The following is a 17,175-nucleotide window of genomic DNA, read 5'->3' on the forward strand; positions in this document are numbered from 1 at the left end:
GCCCAGTGCCATGAACGTGTATTCATTTCTAGGGAAAAAAAGGAAAAACAAAAAGGGTTGGAAATATCATTTCCCTAGGAAGAACCGCCCTATTCAACTTTCCTGGTTAATCATTGTTGGATGATCCTTTATCCTTAAGCTGTTATCAGTATCTTGATAAAAAATAATGCTCTTTTATATGGTGTTTACGCTACATGCAAGAACACCTTAAAGAAAATACAGTGAGGCCCACACCAATTCGGTTCTCGGTTCCGGGATCCCAAACCCGGAACCGAACCGAATTTTCACCGGTTCCCGGATTTTTGAACCGGAACCGAACCATATAGAAATGGAACCGAACCAAATGTGCCGGTTCGGTTCGGTTCCTCGGTTCGAACCGGAACCATGTCCACCCCTAGTAGTATGTGCATTTTTTTCTATTATTAGTTAAAAGTTAAAAGTGAAAACCCACGCACCCACTGTTATTGTATGTGAGTGTAATTTCTGCTTCTATGAGTTGAGTTGATTCAAGTGTTTGATTCAGCATTGTTTGATTGTAATTACAACATTGTTTGATTACAGCATTGTTTGATTCGATCAAGTGTAATGTGAGTGTAATTACATCATTGTTTGATTCAAGTGTAATGTGAGTGTAATTTCTGCTTCTATTGCGGTTCCCAAAAAGCTTCTTCAATATGAATGGAGTGGAATCTAACTATTTAAACAAATACATTTTTCTTAAAAGTGGATGGCAAGTGGAATTTTATATATGGACTACTTGCTCATATATTTTATAATTTGTTAATTATGTATAGGGCTGGTCTTATCTCAATGGTTGAAGCTTAGTTTCTCAACCTTGAAGTCGCCCAGTTTACCTATAAAAAATATTGTTAATTATGTAAATCATGTATCTTAAAAACAATTTAAGATCGGTGAGCATTTTCGCATTATTTTTTGTGTGGAAAATGCTATTAAAATAATAGCATGCATCACACACGTTCTACTTTTATAATACTTAGGTTGACTTTAATTGACTAACTAGAAATTCATAAAAGGGTTTTGCTAACAAGTGCCCTAAGGGCACCGGTTAAGGTGCATTGGGAAAGAAATTTTACACATGTTTTATAAAGAAATCTCAAAACAGGTATAAAAGTGTGAAAGTATGTGTAAAATGATTGGAAAATTTCTTTTCCAATGCACCTTAACCGGTGCCCTTAGGGCACTCGTTAGCAAAACCCTTTTACTATTTGTGTTTCTCACAAAGAAAATGAGAAGAATTTCATGCCCTTAAGGCACTCGTTAAGATGTATTGGAAACTTAATTTTGCAATAATTTTAGAGTGATGATGGTTGGGATGATAGGCCCCACTTTTAATGTGTTTTGACGTCAAAAAGTGTGGGAGTGAGGAGGTCATGAAAAGCTCCTAAAAATTAGGAAAATAAGAAATCAATTCCTAAGGCCATGTCCGGTAGGATTTTTTTCCCCCATAGATTTGAGGGGCACGATTGAGATTAGAGGGAGAAGTAGCAAAAAATGAGGAAAAATTCAGATCCAATTTTGTGTAGAGTTTTTTGTTTTCTGATTTTTAGCCACTTATCAACTTGGAGACACTATTTTCCTTATTTTTAGCCACTTCTCAACTAGAAGACACTATTTTTAGTCACTTCACCTGCCATACTCCTCTCGAGACACTAGTTTATCATGAAAAATAATTCATGATAGCCAAACGTGCCCTTAATAGGTAATGTTTCACTAGTTGTTAAGAATTCTTGACGCTGCCTACTTGTGCCAACTCAATTCTCTTCCTCTCCCTCCTCTGCCACTCTCACATAATCGGGCCAACAAATGCTCCGTGAAATAATTTTTCATGGTTGCCAAACATAGCCTAAATGAATGTATTTTTGTCGAAAACGAACGGTGTGTTTTTTACAATTTGTTAACATAATTTATGATTTGATAATTACTTAAGTCAAGTCATCTTAAAAATAATTTAAGATGGGTGTGTTTTTTTTTTTCCCCTTTTTTCGTGGAAAATGCTATTAAAATACTAGCATGTGTTGTTGCACGCAGGCGACATCCCACGACACCTGTGGCATGTTTTATATATTTTCATTCCAACTTGTCTTTTTAATTTTAGTCTCGTGATTGAATAAATAATAAATTCAATGCCCTTGATTTTTCGGCCTTCCATCTTTGGTAGATTTTTTTTTTATGGGTAAGCTGGGATTGAACTTGTGACCTCAAGGTTGAGAAACAAAGCCTCAAAATCATTGAGCCACACATGCCTATCCCCAATCATTCATTTGTAGATTTGTGTGGCACTTAAGGTGGATAGCTTAGCAAAACTCTCAAAGAACCAATTTAAGGCTAACATATTTTTTCAATCAATCAAACCGAAATGCATAAGAAAATTAGGGTAAATGATTGTAAGAATAGAGATTATATGATGAAAGGCCCGAACTAACAGTACTCATCATCCCATCCTTGATATTGTATCCAACAACAGCTTCTTTCTAAGGGTGATACTTCCATTGTACCACCTTAACGTGTTCATACGGCCCTTCATCATATAAATTCTCTAAGGAAAGAGTTTCTGCCTCGAGCGCAGTTGGGTTGCCTGCGCTCGACTTAACGCATCCTCTCCTATTGGTTGGCCTTGCGCCCCGCTGTTCACGTGAAAATGTGGCAAACTTTATTGCTTTTTAACGTCAAACCACGTGAAACGGAGGGGGGGCGCATAATCCTAAACGGGGGTGAAAAAATTATAGTCGAATTCGACTTAACGCATCCTAGGTTTCTCTTCCAAGTCGAGGGTTTATGTTCGCACCAGCGAGCGCGTCTTCTTTATCATCATCGGGTTCGCGAAACCCTAGATCTTCTCCATCCTCTTCTCCTTTTGTTTTTCTTTGCTTTTTTGATTGAGATGTGAAACCCTAGATCTCTCTTCAAAGTGGTAATTGCTTCTCTGTTTATTTCATTTGTAGTCTGTTTTTTTCTTTTTTGGGTTATCTGGTTTTCTATTTTGAAACCCTAAGTTACAAACCCATTAAATACTAAGACGCCTATTGTATTCAAACACAAGTTGTGTCACGACTTGTTGGAGAAATGTGTAAAAAAATGTATATGACGAAACACGATAAAAAACAGGGCAAAAGCTAACATGGTTGCAGAAACATGATGAAAATGAGTAGGAACAACTGGTTTAATACAAACTGAAATCTGGGCCTACTTTAAAAAAGTGATATATGCATAGTTTTAAACCCCTAAACCCTAAAAACCAAGTGAAAATTGGGCAGTAACTGTGCTGAAATGTGTGTTGAAATCAAGCTAAAAACAGAGCAATAGCTCACCCAAAATCTGTGTCGAAATCAAGATAAACACAGAGCTCGAATTTGATCGAGCTCAAGCACGAAAAAATATGCATTCTGAATCTTGATTGCAAAATGAGAATCGAGTCTCTTGTATGATTTTTCTTATCTTAACGAAGACGGGATCCTGTGTCTTGAATTTGCATGAATGACCACCTTTTGGTTAGGGTTAGGGTTTTCAATTATTTGGTCTCTCTCTTTCTCAGGTAAGAAATGTTGGCAAAGGAAATTATGTCGATGAGGCTATTTCAGCAAACCTAGAAAGTTAGCACGTGGAGAGAAAGAAAAGCAAAATAATGGGGAAAATGGCAAGTTCAAAGCTAAAGATTGCTATCATCCATCCAGATCTGGGAATAGGTTTAATCTCCTTCCTATTCCTCTCTCTATGTTGGTCTTGTGATTTACTGATTTTGGATTATGGTATATTTGTATGATTGTACTTTGAAACATATCTGGTTCCAGAGTAAAATTAGACTTTTTAGATTACATTGATGGGTAAAATGCAATTTGAAGAGGCCCAAAGTGTAATTTGAGTGTACATTCAAACAAATGCTTAGCTATGACGCTTTAATTATTGATAAGACAGTCGTGACATGTGACCCTTCTAATTTAGAGATTGATAGGGATTAGATTATCTGAATTCAGATTGGAATTTTCATCTTTATATGCCTTGGATGCACCAAAAAGTGGTTTAATGGACACATTTTCCATTTCTTAGCATTTTTTGCTTGCCATTTAATATTCACATGCAAGGTTTTAAATTTCGGCCGAAATCTGAAATTTCGGATTTCGGTCTAGACCGAAACCGAAATGGCCGAAATCCGAAATTGGTGAAATGTACCAAATTTCAGTCGAATTTTCGGAAAAAATATTAATTTTTTAATCCTTTACCAAATTTCAGCCGAAATTACCTGAAATTTCGGCCCAAAAAACAGACATTTCAAGTCCCTTTACCAAATTTCGGGATTTCTGCTGAAATTTCGGTTTCGGTGGGGACCGAAATTAACCCCGAAACCAAAATTTAAAACCTTGTTCACGTGACAGTCCTTGTTGAGTGTATATTTTCCAAATCCAATCCGTTTTGCACGTTTTGACTTTCCTCTCTAATTAGGAGGAAGGAAAGTAAAGAAATGTGAATATATATTCCTTTCCCTTGTATATTGTGTGCATCCAAATGGACCCCTGGGGATTATGATAAGAAGGTAGTCATTTTGGATTTAGACAGGATACTTTTTTCGCTCTGATTAAATTTTGTTGTGAAAAGACTTGTCATTCTGGTGCTAAAATGTATGATGTTTATACATAGGCGGTGCTGAAAGGTTGATTGTCGATGCTGCAGTTCAACTTGCGTCCCATGGGCACAATGTTCATGTTTTCACTGCACATCACGACAAGAATCGATGTTTTGAGGAGACTCTTGTTGGTGAGTTTTAAATTTATTTCATCATTTTTTATGACTTGGGAGGTAGAGAATGGACAATTGGTGGACCTTGAGTGGAAGAACTTATTTACTTTGTGTATACTGAGGTACGTCATATCTAAGTTCTTTTCAGCAATTGATAATTTGCATTAAAAGGCAATTTGTGCATCTACATGACATAAATGGGCATGATAAATTTAATATGCTTTTTGGAGGATTATTTGTTTCTCCCGGGACATGTTTCTAAAATAAGAAACGATGCCCCCAAGAGCACCTGCCTTGTTTTGAAGAAAGGATAAAACGAGGTCTAGTTTTTTATTTTTTATTTTTGTAGAGATTTTCAGTTTTGACCAAATAATAATAAGAAATAGTAATAAGCAATAGTTTGCCGACCCCAACTAGTTTGGGACAAAGGCTTAGTTGAGTTGCGTAATAAGCAATCGTTTGTTACTGGCAAGGAGCTTGTGGCCGAATTTGATTAGTATCTGTCTAGAACTAATGATGCTGACGTGAGTTCTAAGTACTTGCATCGCTGTGTTATCTTGTGACCTTCACTGATTGGTCTCAATTTAGTATAATGGAAGTAACAAGAAATTCAGATCCATTTTCCATTCAAAAAAACAAAACAAAAAAGAAATTCAGATCCATTTTGGACCATTCACTTTCCAAAACCCAGGGCAGGATTTGTCTCATATAGCAAGAGAGATTTTGTGTTACTGGCAAGGAGCTTGTAACTGCATTTTTTAAGTATCTATCTAGAACTAATGATGCTGACTTGAGTTATAAGTTCTTTCATCGCTGTCTAATTATTATTGAAAATTTGTTTAATTAAATAATGTTAGTTACAAACTTAATTGGGGGTCAAACTGGATTCTTGGGTACTCTGGCAGGTTTAGTGCGTGCTTACAAAACCTGACTTAAAAAATTTTAAACTAGAAAGGAAACAAAAATCAAATTCTCAGATCGTCTATTTTGTCCTTGTTTTGGCCCTTTTGCACCTATGTTAATGGCCAAAATAGTTATTTAGTTTGCACGGCCAGCACTTAGCCATGTGTCATTTGAGTTGAGTCAAACCCTCATGAGAAACATGTGCTTGGTTCTCATGTCATCGAAAGCATGCTTGAATACATTGAGATGAGCAAGTTCATTTGCATCAAGATACGTAGATTGACATCATAATGATGAAACTAATAATGGTGCTCAACTCTTACTGAAAATAGTGAGGCGGATTAGGCCCCTATTTTTCTGCAGAGGAATTATTGAATGACTGATGATAACCATCTCTTCTACTGTCGAAAGAAGTTATGTGAATTTGTCACTATAAGATCCCTTGTGTATGCACCATGTCAACATATGTGTTATCTTTAACACTCCCCTTCACACGGTAACGTGTCTTTGAACATGTTCATCTTGTCAGATAAGTATACTGATATGATGATCACCTGTGAGTCCTTTGGGTCGTTGAGATTTACCCACTTGCAGTATGCTAATCACTCTCTTCTCTTAAGTAGTGTTGAGGAGAAAGTTTTTCACCTTAAGGCTATTATGAGGTATTACAAGGCAATATCAGGTCAGAGAATCAGCATTGGATCAAAGAATAAATTTCCCCGGGTCTTCTGTGATGAGCGTATGGTTGAGCAGTGGAGAGGTTGAAAAGTTTGCTCGAATCTTTGAATGCAAGGTTACTTCGATCCTTAACTCCTATATATGGTTGCCCCTTTGTCATTTACTTAAGGGTCTTTGGGTCCGATGATTGAGAGGGTTGAGAAGAAGCTCTCCCGTTGGAAGAAAAGTCGGCTACCTTTGTGGGGTGGATTATGCTTATCAAATCAATTTTAGCTAATATGCCCCTTATCTCTCTATTATAGCCTTGTGAGTAGTGAGTGTCATTAACAGACTGGATCAGCTTTAGAAGAACTTCCTTTGGAACACTAAGGAAGAGAGGGATCTCAATATCCGTAGTCTCAGTGATGTGAACATTGCCCTTTTTGGTAAGCGGATTTGGAGGTTTGAGGGAGAACATTGGAGGGAGATGATTGTTGGGAAGTTTGGTTCTGGATTTTACAGTTTGAGAGTCAGAGGACACTTTTAGGTCCCAAGGCATGACTCTGTGTAAAAAACGTTATGAGATCCATGGACTTAATTTTAAAAAAGTATAAGATTAGGGTGCGATTTGGCTCGCGCATTCGCTTTTGGCATGATCTTTGATGCGGGGATCGCCCATTGAAGGCTGAATTCCCTAGTCTCTTCAGAGTGGTCTTTGACTGTGAGGCTAGTGTTGGTAAGTCCTATGTTCGCTAGGAGGACATGGTGATCTGGAAAGGTTCTTTTTGCTGGAACTTGTTTGATCAGGAGCTCGACATGGCAGTTTCTGTCATAAGAGGCTGGGACACGATTTTTATTAGGAGGCAAGGAGATCACAAGCGTGTCTGGTTTTGGGGTAAGGTCTTGGTCTGATCCCTTTCCCGGCAGTTACTCATTCCTTCTACCTCCTCACCTGCTAGGAGGGTGTGGAATTCTCCCCCTCCATATCGGGTTAGTTCTTTCTCTTAAACTACTTGCCTAGACAAGATTTTGATGATTGATCTCTATGACGGAGATCCGAGCTTTCATTTTTTGTCTCTTTTCCGTATTCGTGGTGATCGAAACTGAAATTTAGAACCTTTATCTTGACTCGTGATTGAACTATGGCAGCAGTTGGTGGTAGAACCGTAGGAGTGAGGGATGCTTGGAAAGGGGAGGAGTATCATTAGAAGAATATTTTCCCACTACCTTGTTAGCCGCAGGGTCTTCCTGTTAATAGAGGAGATCATTGTCCACCACTCCAGCTGCAAAGCCTCTGAGTCTCTATGGTATGTTTTCACAATGACATGCTTTTTATTCCTCGAGCAAAGTATGATTGGAATGAAGTTTGCAAAAGAACCCTTTTGAAACTAGTACCATGAGGCTGGCTTCCAAGTTAAATATATGTGCCATGATAGGGACATTGAAAACCTCCTCTGCAAGTACAGTTGCTTTATGTGACCTTGTATTCGACTATGCATAGATGGGTTGTAAATAAGTTGCTTCCTCACCCTAAGGAAGTTATGGGTATTATATGTACAGAAGGCTTGAATAGCTCATCTTTAGGTTAGACCTTACGGGGACACATTTTACCCTTTGCCTGCCTTCCTTAAAAGTGTATTTTCTCAGCATCTCGTAAGCTTTTTTATTTATTAAATATAACATTTATTCAGAGTAATGCTCCATAGAGGACTGTAGAACAGTGCAGCTTCACTGTAAATATCTGGACTGTTCATCCAGTGGTGGCCCATGGCCTAAAAAGTGCTCTCATCTGATGATCCTAATCATTTGATTGGGGGCATCCCAATGTACAGTTAAAACAAAGAAAGGGCAACGGTCCAAATTCAACAGGCAGTCCATTGCTATATGAATGGTTCAGATTCCTGGGCTGTTACCACATAATATAGTGGAGATGCGCCCCACAGGAAATGCTCTTTTTAGCAAAATACTAGGAAGTAAACTTGTTTATTTATTCTGTCCACAGTCAACAATATGTAGAAGGTAATATTGGGTTCATGGTACTCATAGTATTTTCCATAATATATATTCTCCAGGTACTGTCCCAGTTACAGTATACGGTGCCTTCCTACCACGGCACATTTTCTACCATTTCCATGCTTTCTGTGCATACTTGAGATGCATCTTTGTTGCTCTTTGTATGCTACTCTTGTGGCCCGCATTCGATGTTATACTGGTAGATCAGGTCTCTGTTATCATTCCCTTTATGAAGATTAAAAAAATTACAAAGGTAATAAATTTTTTCAGTATACATTTATTTGTAAGGGTCTATTTAGTGCAAATATTATTTTCATTCAGTCTGCTTATCTCCAGATTGTATTCTACTGCCATTTTCCGGATTTATTGCTGGCACAACACACAACCATGCTTAGGAGGCTTTACCGTGGACCAATTGACACAATTGAAGAAAGAACTACTGGTCTAGTTAATCCCAACTCTATTTTCTTCTAGCTGCACCTTATTTGTTTTTGTGGTTTTCATGTAAATGAATTTTTTTTTCTGAATGGCAATCATGGAAATGATTATGCATTTAATGATCTTTTGAGCATGCAACATGTTTACTATACTTTTTGATCGGATGGCTATTGATGTCTGCAGGGATGGCGGATTTGATTCTTGTTAATAGCAGATTTACTGCGTCCACTTTTGCAAATACATTCAGGCGCCTCAATGCACAAGGAATTAAACCAGCTGTTCTTTACCCGGCAGTCAATGTGGAACAGTTTGATGAACCTTTTGCTTATAAGTAACCTACATCTCGTATATCTCTTATTCTCGTTGAGCATGCCTGTATGATATTAAAACAATTGTGCCTCTGCATAGTAGTCTTGCTGCAATTCTGGAACTAGGATCTCAAAATTTGGCATTGGTTTTTCTAGGTTGAACTTTCTCTCAATCAACCGGTTTGAAAGGAAAAAGAATATTGATTTAGCAATTTCTGCATTTGCAATGCTTCACTCCTTTCAAGCGGGCATTCTTGCAGGTCACAATTTGGCTGAGGTTTCCTTGACCCTTGCAGGTGATATAACATGGGAATTGCTCAAAAAAAATGATATAACATGGGAGGATAAAACGGTTGATGAGAATCCAGTTAGAAATTTAACATATCTTGAAATAATCAAAATATGTGCCACAAGTAACACTTTACTTTTGGTTTAAGACTTTTGTTTGTTTTGGATTTTGAGAATTGATTTTGAGTCAAGAACTTATTATTGGACCCAAAATTAGAGGAACTTTTGAGTCCATTACTCAGTTTTGGACTCTAAATCAATTGTCAAAATCCAAAACAAACATCGCCATAGTGTTTTATTTTGAAAAGAGATTTTCATGGCATATTTTCTGATAATTTAATTTACCATGTTAAATATATATTCAGTTAAAATTTTCTACATATTGCAAACTGCACTGAGCTAGAGTTGACTGGTGTTTGCATTTGATAGAAGACGGAATTCTGTTTTTCGTGACGCCATTAATCAGTTATGTTTTTTGATGAATCTCAATTTGCTTCTAATCATCTGATGAAGTTGATGTGTTTCTCCTGTTACTTCAGGCGGCTTTGATAAACGTCTCAAAGAAAATGTAGAGTACCTAGACGAACTTAAAAGCTTGGTTGAAAGGGAAGGATTATCTGATCGGGTTAAGTTTGTCACCTCCTGTTCAACGGCCGAGAGAAATGCATTGCTTTCCCAATGCATCTGTGTTCTTTACACACCGAAGGCAATAATGCGTAGAATTCAGTAATTTCTTCAATTTACTCAAATTGAAAGGAATGTTAAAAAATTTGAACCGGGCTTGTTACATCTTATTAATGCAGGACGAACACTTTGGCATTGTTCCATTGGAAGCAATGGCGGCTCAGAAGCCTGTAATAGCATGCAATAGCGGAGGCCCCTTGGAGACGATTAGAGATGAGACTACAGGGTTCCTTTGTGACCCGACCCCTCGGGAATTCTCTCAGGTCATGGCGAAACTCATAAGTTACCCCCAATTGGCAGAGAAGATGGGCAAAGAAGCACGGAAGCACGTCCGCGAGGCATTTTCTACTGGAATATTTGGCCAGAGACTGAATCAGTTTGTCTTGGATGTCAGCCATAGTGACGAGGATCGTTAGCATGGGGGGCGCAATAAGTGGCATATTTATCCAACATGACTTTTCGTAATTTTATTTTCATGTTATTTTATTTTATTTCCAGAGTATGAAATGCGAATGCAGGGAAATGGAAAGCGATGATGAGAAAGAATAGGCCCGAGTCTTGTAGAAGGAATGATTTGAATTTTGAAATAGAAATTAACTAGGCTGAGCTGGTTTTGGCCCAAAGAGATTATATTTAATTTGATTATATATTTTTTTCTTCTTTTTCTAGGCTACCTATATTTGACTTTAATAACAGAGAGGGGAGTGATAATGCCGCCCACGTGTTTTGCGTGAAATTACCCTGATTGAATGATCTTTTTCCCAATGTTAGGTACCTTACCGATAGCCAAAAGCTCCCTCATGTAACGCATTAGGCAAGGTCTACTAAACCTGTCCCATAACAGGCTGGGTCCCACCCAATACGATACCTAGCCCCCCCCCTGTTGCCCTGTTCTTTCCTCTAATCATCAGTGTGCCCACAACTTTTCCACTGACAACCCATCAACCATATTGATGAGTCTGAATCACATGTATTGTTTATTGGTCATCATCCCATTTGTTCAAAATCTCAAATAAAATACGAGAATCTGATATGGGTGTGAATGTGTCATATGCCATGCTTCCCAATTTCATCCATCCATGGAAAACGTGGGGTATTTATGTGATTTCTGATAAGAGAAGGAAGAGGGTGTGTTGGTCAATTAAAGGCCAGGAATCAGCCGTGGATTTTCGGTCGGCAGAGAGCCAATGAGAACATAGTTGGTGCCACATGGAGGTGTTTGCAGGTGGTCAGAAAATTGTACGATAAAGTAGTCATGTGGTGGGAATTTGGATATGACTCTCTCTCTACCAATCCTTGAATGCTCTTACGTATAGTTTAGTAGTATTAACAAAAAAAAAAAAGGATCAATTCCCAATGGGGGACAAAAATTAGGTGGAATTATCAATAGGACCCATCCTTTTCATAAATTATCAATGAGGGACAAAAGAGGTCTTGTCATTAAAAGCTGGACGAAAATGCCCTTTTCTTAAGCAACACATTTTGCTTTTCCAATTTTCTCTCTTCTCTCTTCTTTCCCTTTTTTTTTTTACTTTTCCATTTTCAACTTGTTTTTTTTGCCCTACGAGCCATCTTCTTCATCATTTTAGCCATCATTGGAGGAGGGAAAGCTCGAAAACTTGAAACGTGAGTTCATTCCCATCTCTCTCTATATCTAGGTTTTGTTTTTCATTTGTTTTAGGATTTTGTATTTCTCCTTCTCACTTTCAATGGAGGATGAGGAAGATGAATCGTATGGTAGAAAGAAAAAAAACGTGAAAATGAACGAGTGAAAAAAAAACAGGAAGTAAAAACGTGTTCATAAGGGACTTGATAAGCCCATTCGAAATTTGGTAACCCCATTTTGATTCTGGATAACCCCAACTCCAGAGACTTGAAAACCCCTTTCCAAAACTCCAGTACCCTTGGACAATTTTAAGGGACTTGATAAGTCCATTCGTAAAGTTGTAACCCCATTTTGATACTAGATAGCCCCAATCCCAAATACTTGAAAATCCCTTTCCAAAACTCTAGTGCCCTCGGCCAATTTTTAGGGACTTGATATGCCCATTCGGAAATTGGTAACCCCATTTTGATACTTGATAACCCCAATCCTAGAGACTTGAAAACCCCTTTCCAAAACTCCAGTACCCTCGGCCAATTTTCAAGGACTTGATAAGCCCATTCAGAAATTGGTAACCCCATTTTTTATACTAGATAACCCCAATCCCAGAGACTTGAAAACCCCCTTCCAAAACTCTAGTATCCTTGGCCAATTTTCAGGGACGTGATCACCCCATTCGGAAATTAGTAACCCCATTTTTTAAACTAGATAACCCCATTCCTAGAGACTTGAAAACCCCAGAACTCTCGGCCGATTTTCAAGTAGTTGATAAGCCCATTCGAAAATTGGTAACCCCATTTTTTATACTAGATAACCCCATTCCTAGAGACTTGAAAACCCTCTTCCAATACTCCAGAACTCTCGGCCAATTTTCAAGCACTTGATAAGCCCATTCGGAAATTGGTAACCCTACTTTTAAGAGTTATTAACCCCCTTCCAGAGAGTTGATAAACCCCTTCTGCTACAAAACCCCCTGCCTATAGCAACTCTTCTAATGGCATTACAATTCTGCTCATGATAGAAATAACAAAAGAAAGGGATGTTGTTTTCATTAAATGTGCTTCATATATTACATCCCAATTTGTGTATTACAAATTTTTTTTTAAGTAAATAAAAAAATGTGTAACCATCCATTCATGTATTACATCTCCTTTTTCTTATACAACCACTTGTCTTCCAAAAAAGTGAGTGAAGCCATCAATGCATTATCTCTAGAACTCACCCTAAAAAAATAGCTTAAACCCTAAACAAGATAAATCAGAAACAGATGAATGAAAAATAGTGGAAAATCCTAAATAAAAAGAGATAGATGGTAAGAACTCAACATTCAAGTTTTCAAGATTTGCTGAACAAGGAGGAAGATGACTGGTAAGGTAAAAAATCAAAAAGGTGATAATGGAAAAGTAAAAGAAGATGGAAGAAGGAAAAACCAAGGTCAAAACGTGTTGTAAATGCCAAAGGGCATTTTCGTCCAGCTTTTACTGACAAGACCTCTTTTACCTAATTTTGCCTAATGTCTGTCCCTTGGTAATTGGTCCAAAAAAGAATAAAGAAAGGAAGCTCAAAGCTGTAATAATTTTTGAGGGTCAACGAGAGCTTTGCTTGTGCTCTCTCTCTCTCTCTCGGCCATGGCAATGGCTAGTTATGCAGGTTCTTCGTCAATGGGAGCCATGTTGGGGCCCACTCTTTCTTCAACTGGGTCTCGCTCACCCTTACTTCCACCTCGCCATTCCCTCTCCCACGCATCGTTCTCCACCATTTTAGCTTCTCACCTCTCAGGTAAGCCCTTTGTTTTAGGCATAAATTAGGATTCTCTTATGTTAACGAAGGTTAGTTCAGTTTGTAAATTCTGGCCAGAGGTAAGAGGATGCTTCCGGAATTGCAATTCTGAGAAAATTTGAACCTTTTCAGATTGCAATTTACATACATAAACTGAAATCTGAAAGGACCCAAAGTTGTTTACAAGTTATGTACCATAGATGGACCACCTATCTATGGTACAATCAACTAATCAACAAACCTAAGGCCTTCGGTTTGTTGAGCACATCAATGTTGGGATCAAAACTCATTATCAATTGATTGAAAAAAAATGGGCATATCATTATTGATTAGTTGATTGAAAAGGGGACAAAAGAAAACGAGTCGTATGGATATCCAACTGTGAGAGAATTACCTAATGGCCCATGACCTGAAGCATCTGGTTTCCAGTACCCTCAATGGATTTACCATAGGTAGAGACAAAACATGGAAAGAGGTGGTCAATGTGTTGCTTTCTCTACAATTGAACAACTGACTGAAATATAGGTAATTTCATCTCACTGATTTTCACTCTTCTTTCCATTAACCTAGGATCATGGCATTCAATTAGAGTACATCTAGAATATGTAAATCTAATTAAATAAATGGATCTAACCATGCAAATAAACTAGAATACAAAAGGAATTAAGAACTTATCTCAATCTGCCATGGCGGTGATCAATCGGGCTGGATCTTCTACTCCCTCTCTTGTGTTGTCTGATCTCTGGTAGGGGAGATCTCCTTTGGTCAAGTTAGATGGCAGCAAAACCAGTCCTTTTATTTATAAAAAAAAAAAAAAAATACCTCCGAGAGTTTCGATTCCCGCTCTGGCAACCTTGGTAATAACACTCTTTGTACATTTAAGATGTCCAAGAAATTCATTTATTCTAAAATTTTTCATTTGTGTTGAAAGGAATAATCTTCAAGATAATTTTTTCTTGTGTATCTTTTCTTTTCTTTCTTTTGTTGGTGTTACGGAGGCTTTCCTTCTGAGATGTCGTGAGAACTTCTACCGAGCAGAATGATAGAACTTCTACCCAATATACTGAGGAAGTAGGAATATGACCTCCATAGTTGTGTAAAACATTACTTAATGCACTATGGGAGGCTTGCTCTACTGAAATTTCACTTATATACTAGTTGTGTCAATAGTGTCTCATCCATAGTTGGGTAACTAAGAGTCACTTAACTTCTTTTTTTGGAAAGGTAACACAAGTCAGTGAGTCACTAACTATTTTAAAGTTGAATTAGTGATATGCTTTCATTCCTCTTTCTAACAGAGTCGCGAAAGTTTTCTCCACTTCGAATAAGAGCCTCTTCCTCTGAAGAGACACCCAGCTCTGTTCAAGTTGAAGATATCTTCTCGGATATTAAGGAGAAGGTAGTAATCCCATTCTCTCCCAATGAGCAATATTGATTGAGTTTGCTCCTTTATTCTAAAATCCTTTCACCTCTCTCAACACAACAGTGGGATGGACTTGAAAACAAGTCAACAGTAATAATCTATGGAGGGGGAGCAATAGTTGCAGTATGGCTGTCGTCTATTGTCGTTGGTGCAATCAACTCAGTACCTTTGGTTTGTGATCTTAACTCCTACTTTCTTGGGTACAATCAACTCAAGAGTGAATTGCTAATTTATTTTTCATAATGGATTATTTGATAAACTTGTTTGAAATGGTTGCTTCTTACCAGCTTCCAAAGGTTATGGAGTTAGTTGGGCTTGGATACACTGGTTGGTTTGTCTATCGGTACCTTCTCTTCAAGGTAACAAATAAAGTTCACTATGTTTTGACTCTTTCAATCAAAGGAAGAAAAAGAAAAAAAAATATCACTAATTAACTCCCATGCATGCCAGAACTTAAACTGAGCTGAACTAGCTTTGCTTTAATCACAAACCACTTAGGGGCCGTTTGGATACGCGGATTTTAGAATCCTGGATTTTCTCAAATTCATGGATCTAGATGAGAGATTGTTTTCTGATTTCACACCCTTATTTCCGTCGAGCCAGAGAGCAAGAGATCGTCCCGTTTACAGGTTTTAGAAATCTCAAGATGTGGGTGAGGTTTCTAAAACCTAGATTTCTTACTTAAAATCCAAGAAACAGTGCCCGGACAGCATGCAACAGCTTGATCATGAACCATCTTTTACACTGTTTCAAACTAAAGCTTAAAGTTTAAAATCCGCATATCCAAACGGCCGTTATTGTTGACATAGAACATTTGTTTTCACAGTCCAGCAGGAAAGAATTAGCCACAGATATTGAATCATTGAAGAAAAAGATAGCTGGAACAGGCGAATAAGTGCATGTTAGATAATCCACAATTTCAGATCAATGTTCTCTGGATGTCGTATATAAGAGGCGTTTGGATGCTGTACGGTTCTGTTCTCTTTTGGTCTTGTATGATTTTCTCCTTGTAATGGCATACATAAATTGATAATTACCAGATGTCTTCATAAAAAAGTTTCGGTAATTAGCACAAATAGGTTGTTTTCTCTTTTCAAATATAAACTCAGCCCGCATGCAATTCAACTTTTGCAACAAATTTGGGTTTACTAGGTGTTTTGGTTGGTTTTGTGTTGCCATGCCATCTACTAGTGGTGTTTGGTAATTTAGCACGAATGGGTTGTTTTCTTTTTTCAAATATATACTTAGCCCACATGCAATTCGACTGTTGCAAGTCTGTTTGGTTGCACAAATTTGGGTTTACTAGGTGTTTTGGTTGGTTTTGTGGTGCCATGTCATCTACTAGTGGTGTTTGGTTACATTTTTTTATTCAAACTCCTAGGAGATTACTTGCCTTGTCTCTCTGTTGTCTGCCCATGTGGCATGACTTTTATCGCCCACAAACAACTTGAGAAAAGTAGTTTTTTTGCTAGTATTCTTGGGAACTTTTCTCTCTGAGGATTGAGCCTCTAGCTCAATGGTCAAAGCTTTGTTCTTCAACCTGGAGGTTGGAGCTCTCTCTTATTGGCAATGCACTCCTAGTGCCCCTTTATCTTGGTAATGACACTCAGCACCATGAAACTACTTCACTTGACCACCAAACACTACTAACCACTACTCTACGAGGAAGTAAACTTATTGACTACTTCAGCTCTAAAATCATTACTACTCTACATGGCAACTAGATGCAAAAGACTGACCATCAAAATTTTCTAAGTAAAATTAAGTATAAATGCACAGTTAGGGTTACATTCCTTGGGTACCGTGTGGGGATGTGCATTACGATTGGCAGATTCAATGGGACCGCACCTGCAACTATCATTGTGTTGCATGCATTCACACACATGGCATATCATTCACCCAATAACTATTCATATTTACTTACTAATTAAAATTTGAATTATACATGCTAACATGATTTGCCCGGTGAAAATGAAGGTAATTAAGTATGCCTGGTTTATGAGTATAAAAAGCCAAGCAAAGAAAGTATAGCACATTTTGTTCAATTTTTGGTGAAATCATCTATAGCTCATTTTCTTAATACAACTCCTTACAGGAAAACTATCCAAAATCAAGTACATGACATAGAAACTATTAACATGGTAGGAGTTGAGCAACCTTGAGGTTACTGCTTCAATCCCAACCTCCCTATTTGTTCAAGAGAAGTAAAAAAAAAAGACGATATGGCAGAGATATAGAAACAAACAACCCATGAGAGTACATAAAGGAGCATCCTTGGATTTCAATGCTCTCTTTGGAACTTTTTAGCATTTTCGATTGGTTGAGAA

At 37.8% G+C, this 17,175-nt stretch overlaps 2 protein-coding genes across 2 annotated transcripts; both read left to right on the forward strand.

The window, feature by feature from the left end:
* The first annotated feature begins 2,734 nt into the window (after positions 1–2,734).
* Positions 2,735–10,672, forward strand: LOC143881697 (uncharacterized). Its single transcript, XM_077384945.1, has 9 exons — positions 2,735–2,932; positions 3,554–3,704; positions 4,654–4,770; positions 8,385–8,578; positions 8,662–8,767; positions 8,947–9,094; positions 9,228–9,367; positions 9,899–10,065; positions 10,163–10,672. The coding sequence occupies exons 2-9, from the start codon at positions 3,644–3,646 to the stop codon at positions 10,457–10,459; spliced, it is 1,230 nt and encodes a 409-aa protein (XP_077241060.1). The 5' UTR covers positions 2,735–2,932; positions 3,554–3,643; the 3' UTR covers positions 10,460–10,672.
* A 2,505-nt stretch (positions 10,673–13,177) lies between these two features.
* LOC143881698 (protein CURVATURE THYLAKOID 1A, chloroplastic-like) lies at positions 13,178–15,996 on the forward strand. Its single transcript, XM_077384946.1, has 5 exons — positions 13,178–13,425; positions 14,724–14,824; positions 14,912–15,019; positions 15,136–15,207; positions 15,675–15,996. Exons 1-5 carry the CDS (start codon positions 13,275–13,277, stop codon positions 15,741–15,743), a joined length of 501 nt encoding a protein of 166 aa, XP_077241061.1. The 5' UTR covers positions 13,178–13,274; the 3' UTR covers positions 15,744–15,996.
* Positions 15,997–17,175: the final 1,179 nt, after the last annotated feature.

This window comes from Tasmannia lanceolata, unplaced genomic scaffold (assembly GCF_043159265.1).
Source record: "Tasmannia lanceolata isolate RefF3 unplaced genomic scaffold, GAP_Taslan_0.1 ptg000007l, whole genome shotgun sequence".
Taxonomy (NCBI): Eukaryota; Viridiplantae; Streptophyta; class Magnoliopsida; order Canellales; family Winteraceae; genus Tasmannia; species Tasmannia lanceolata.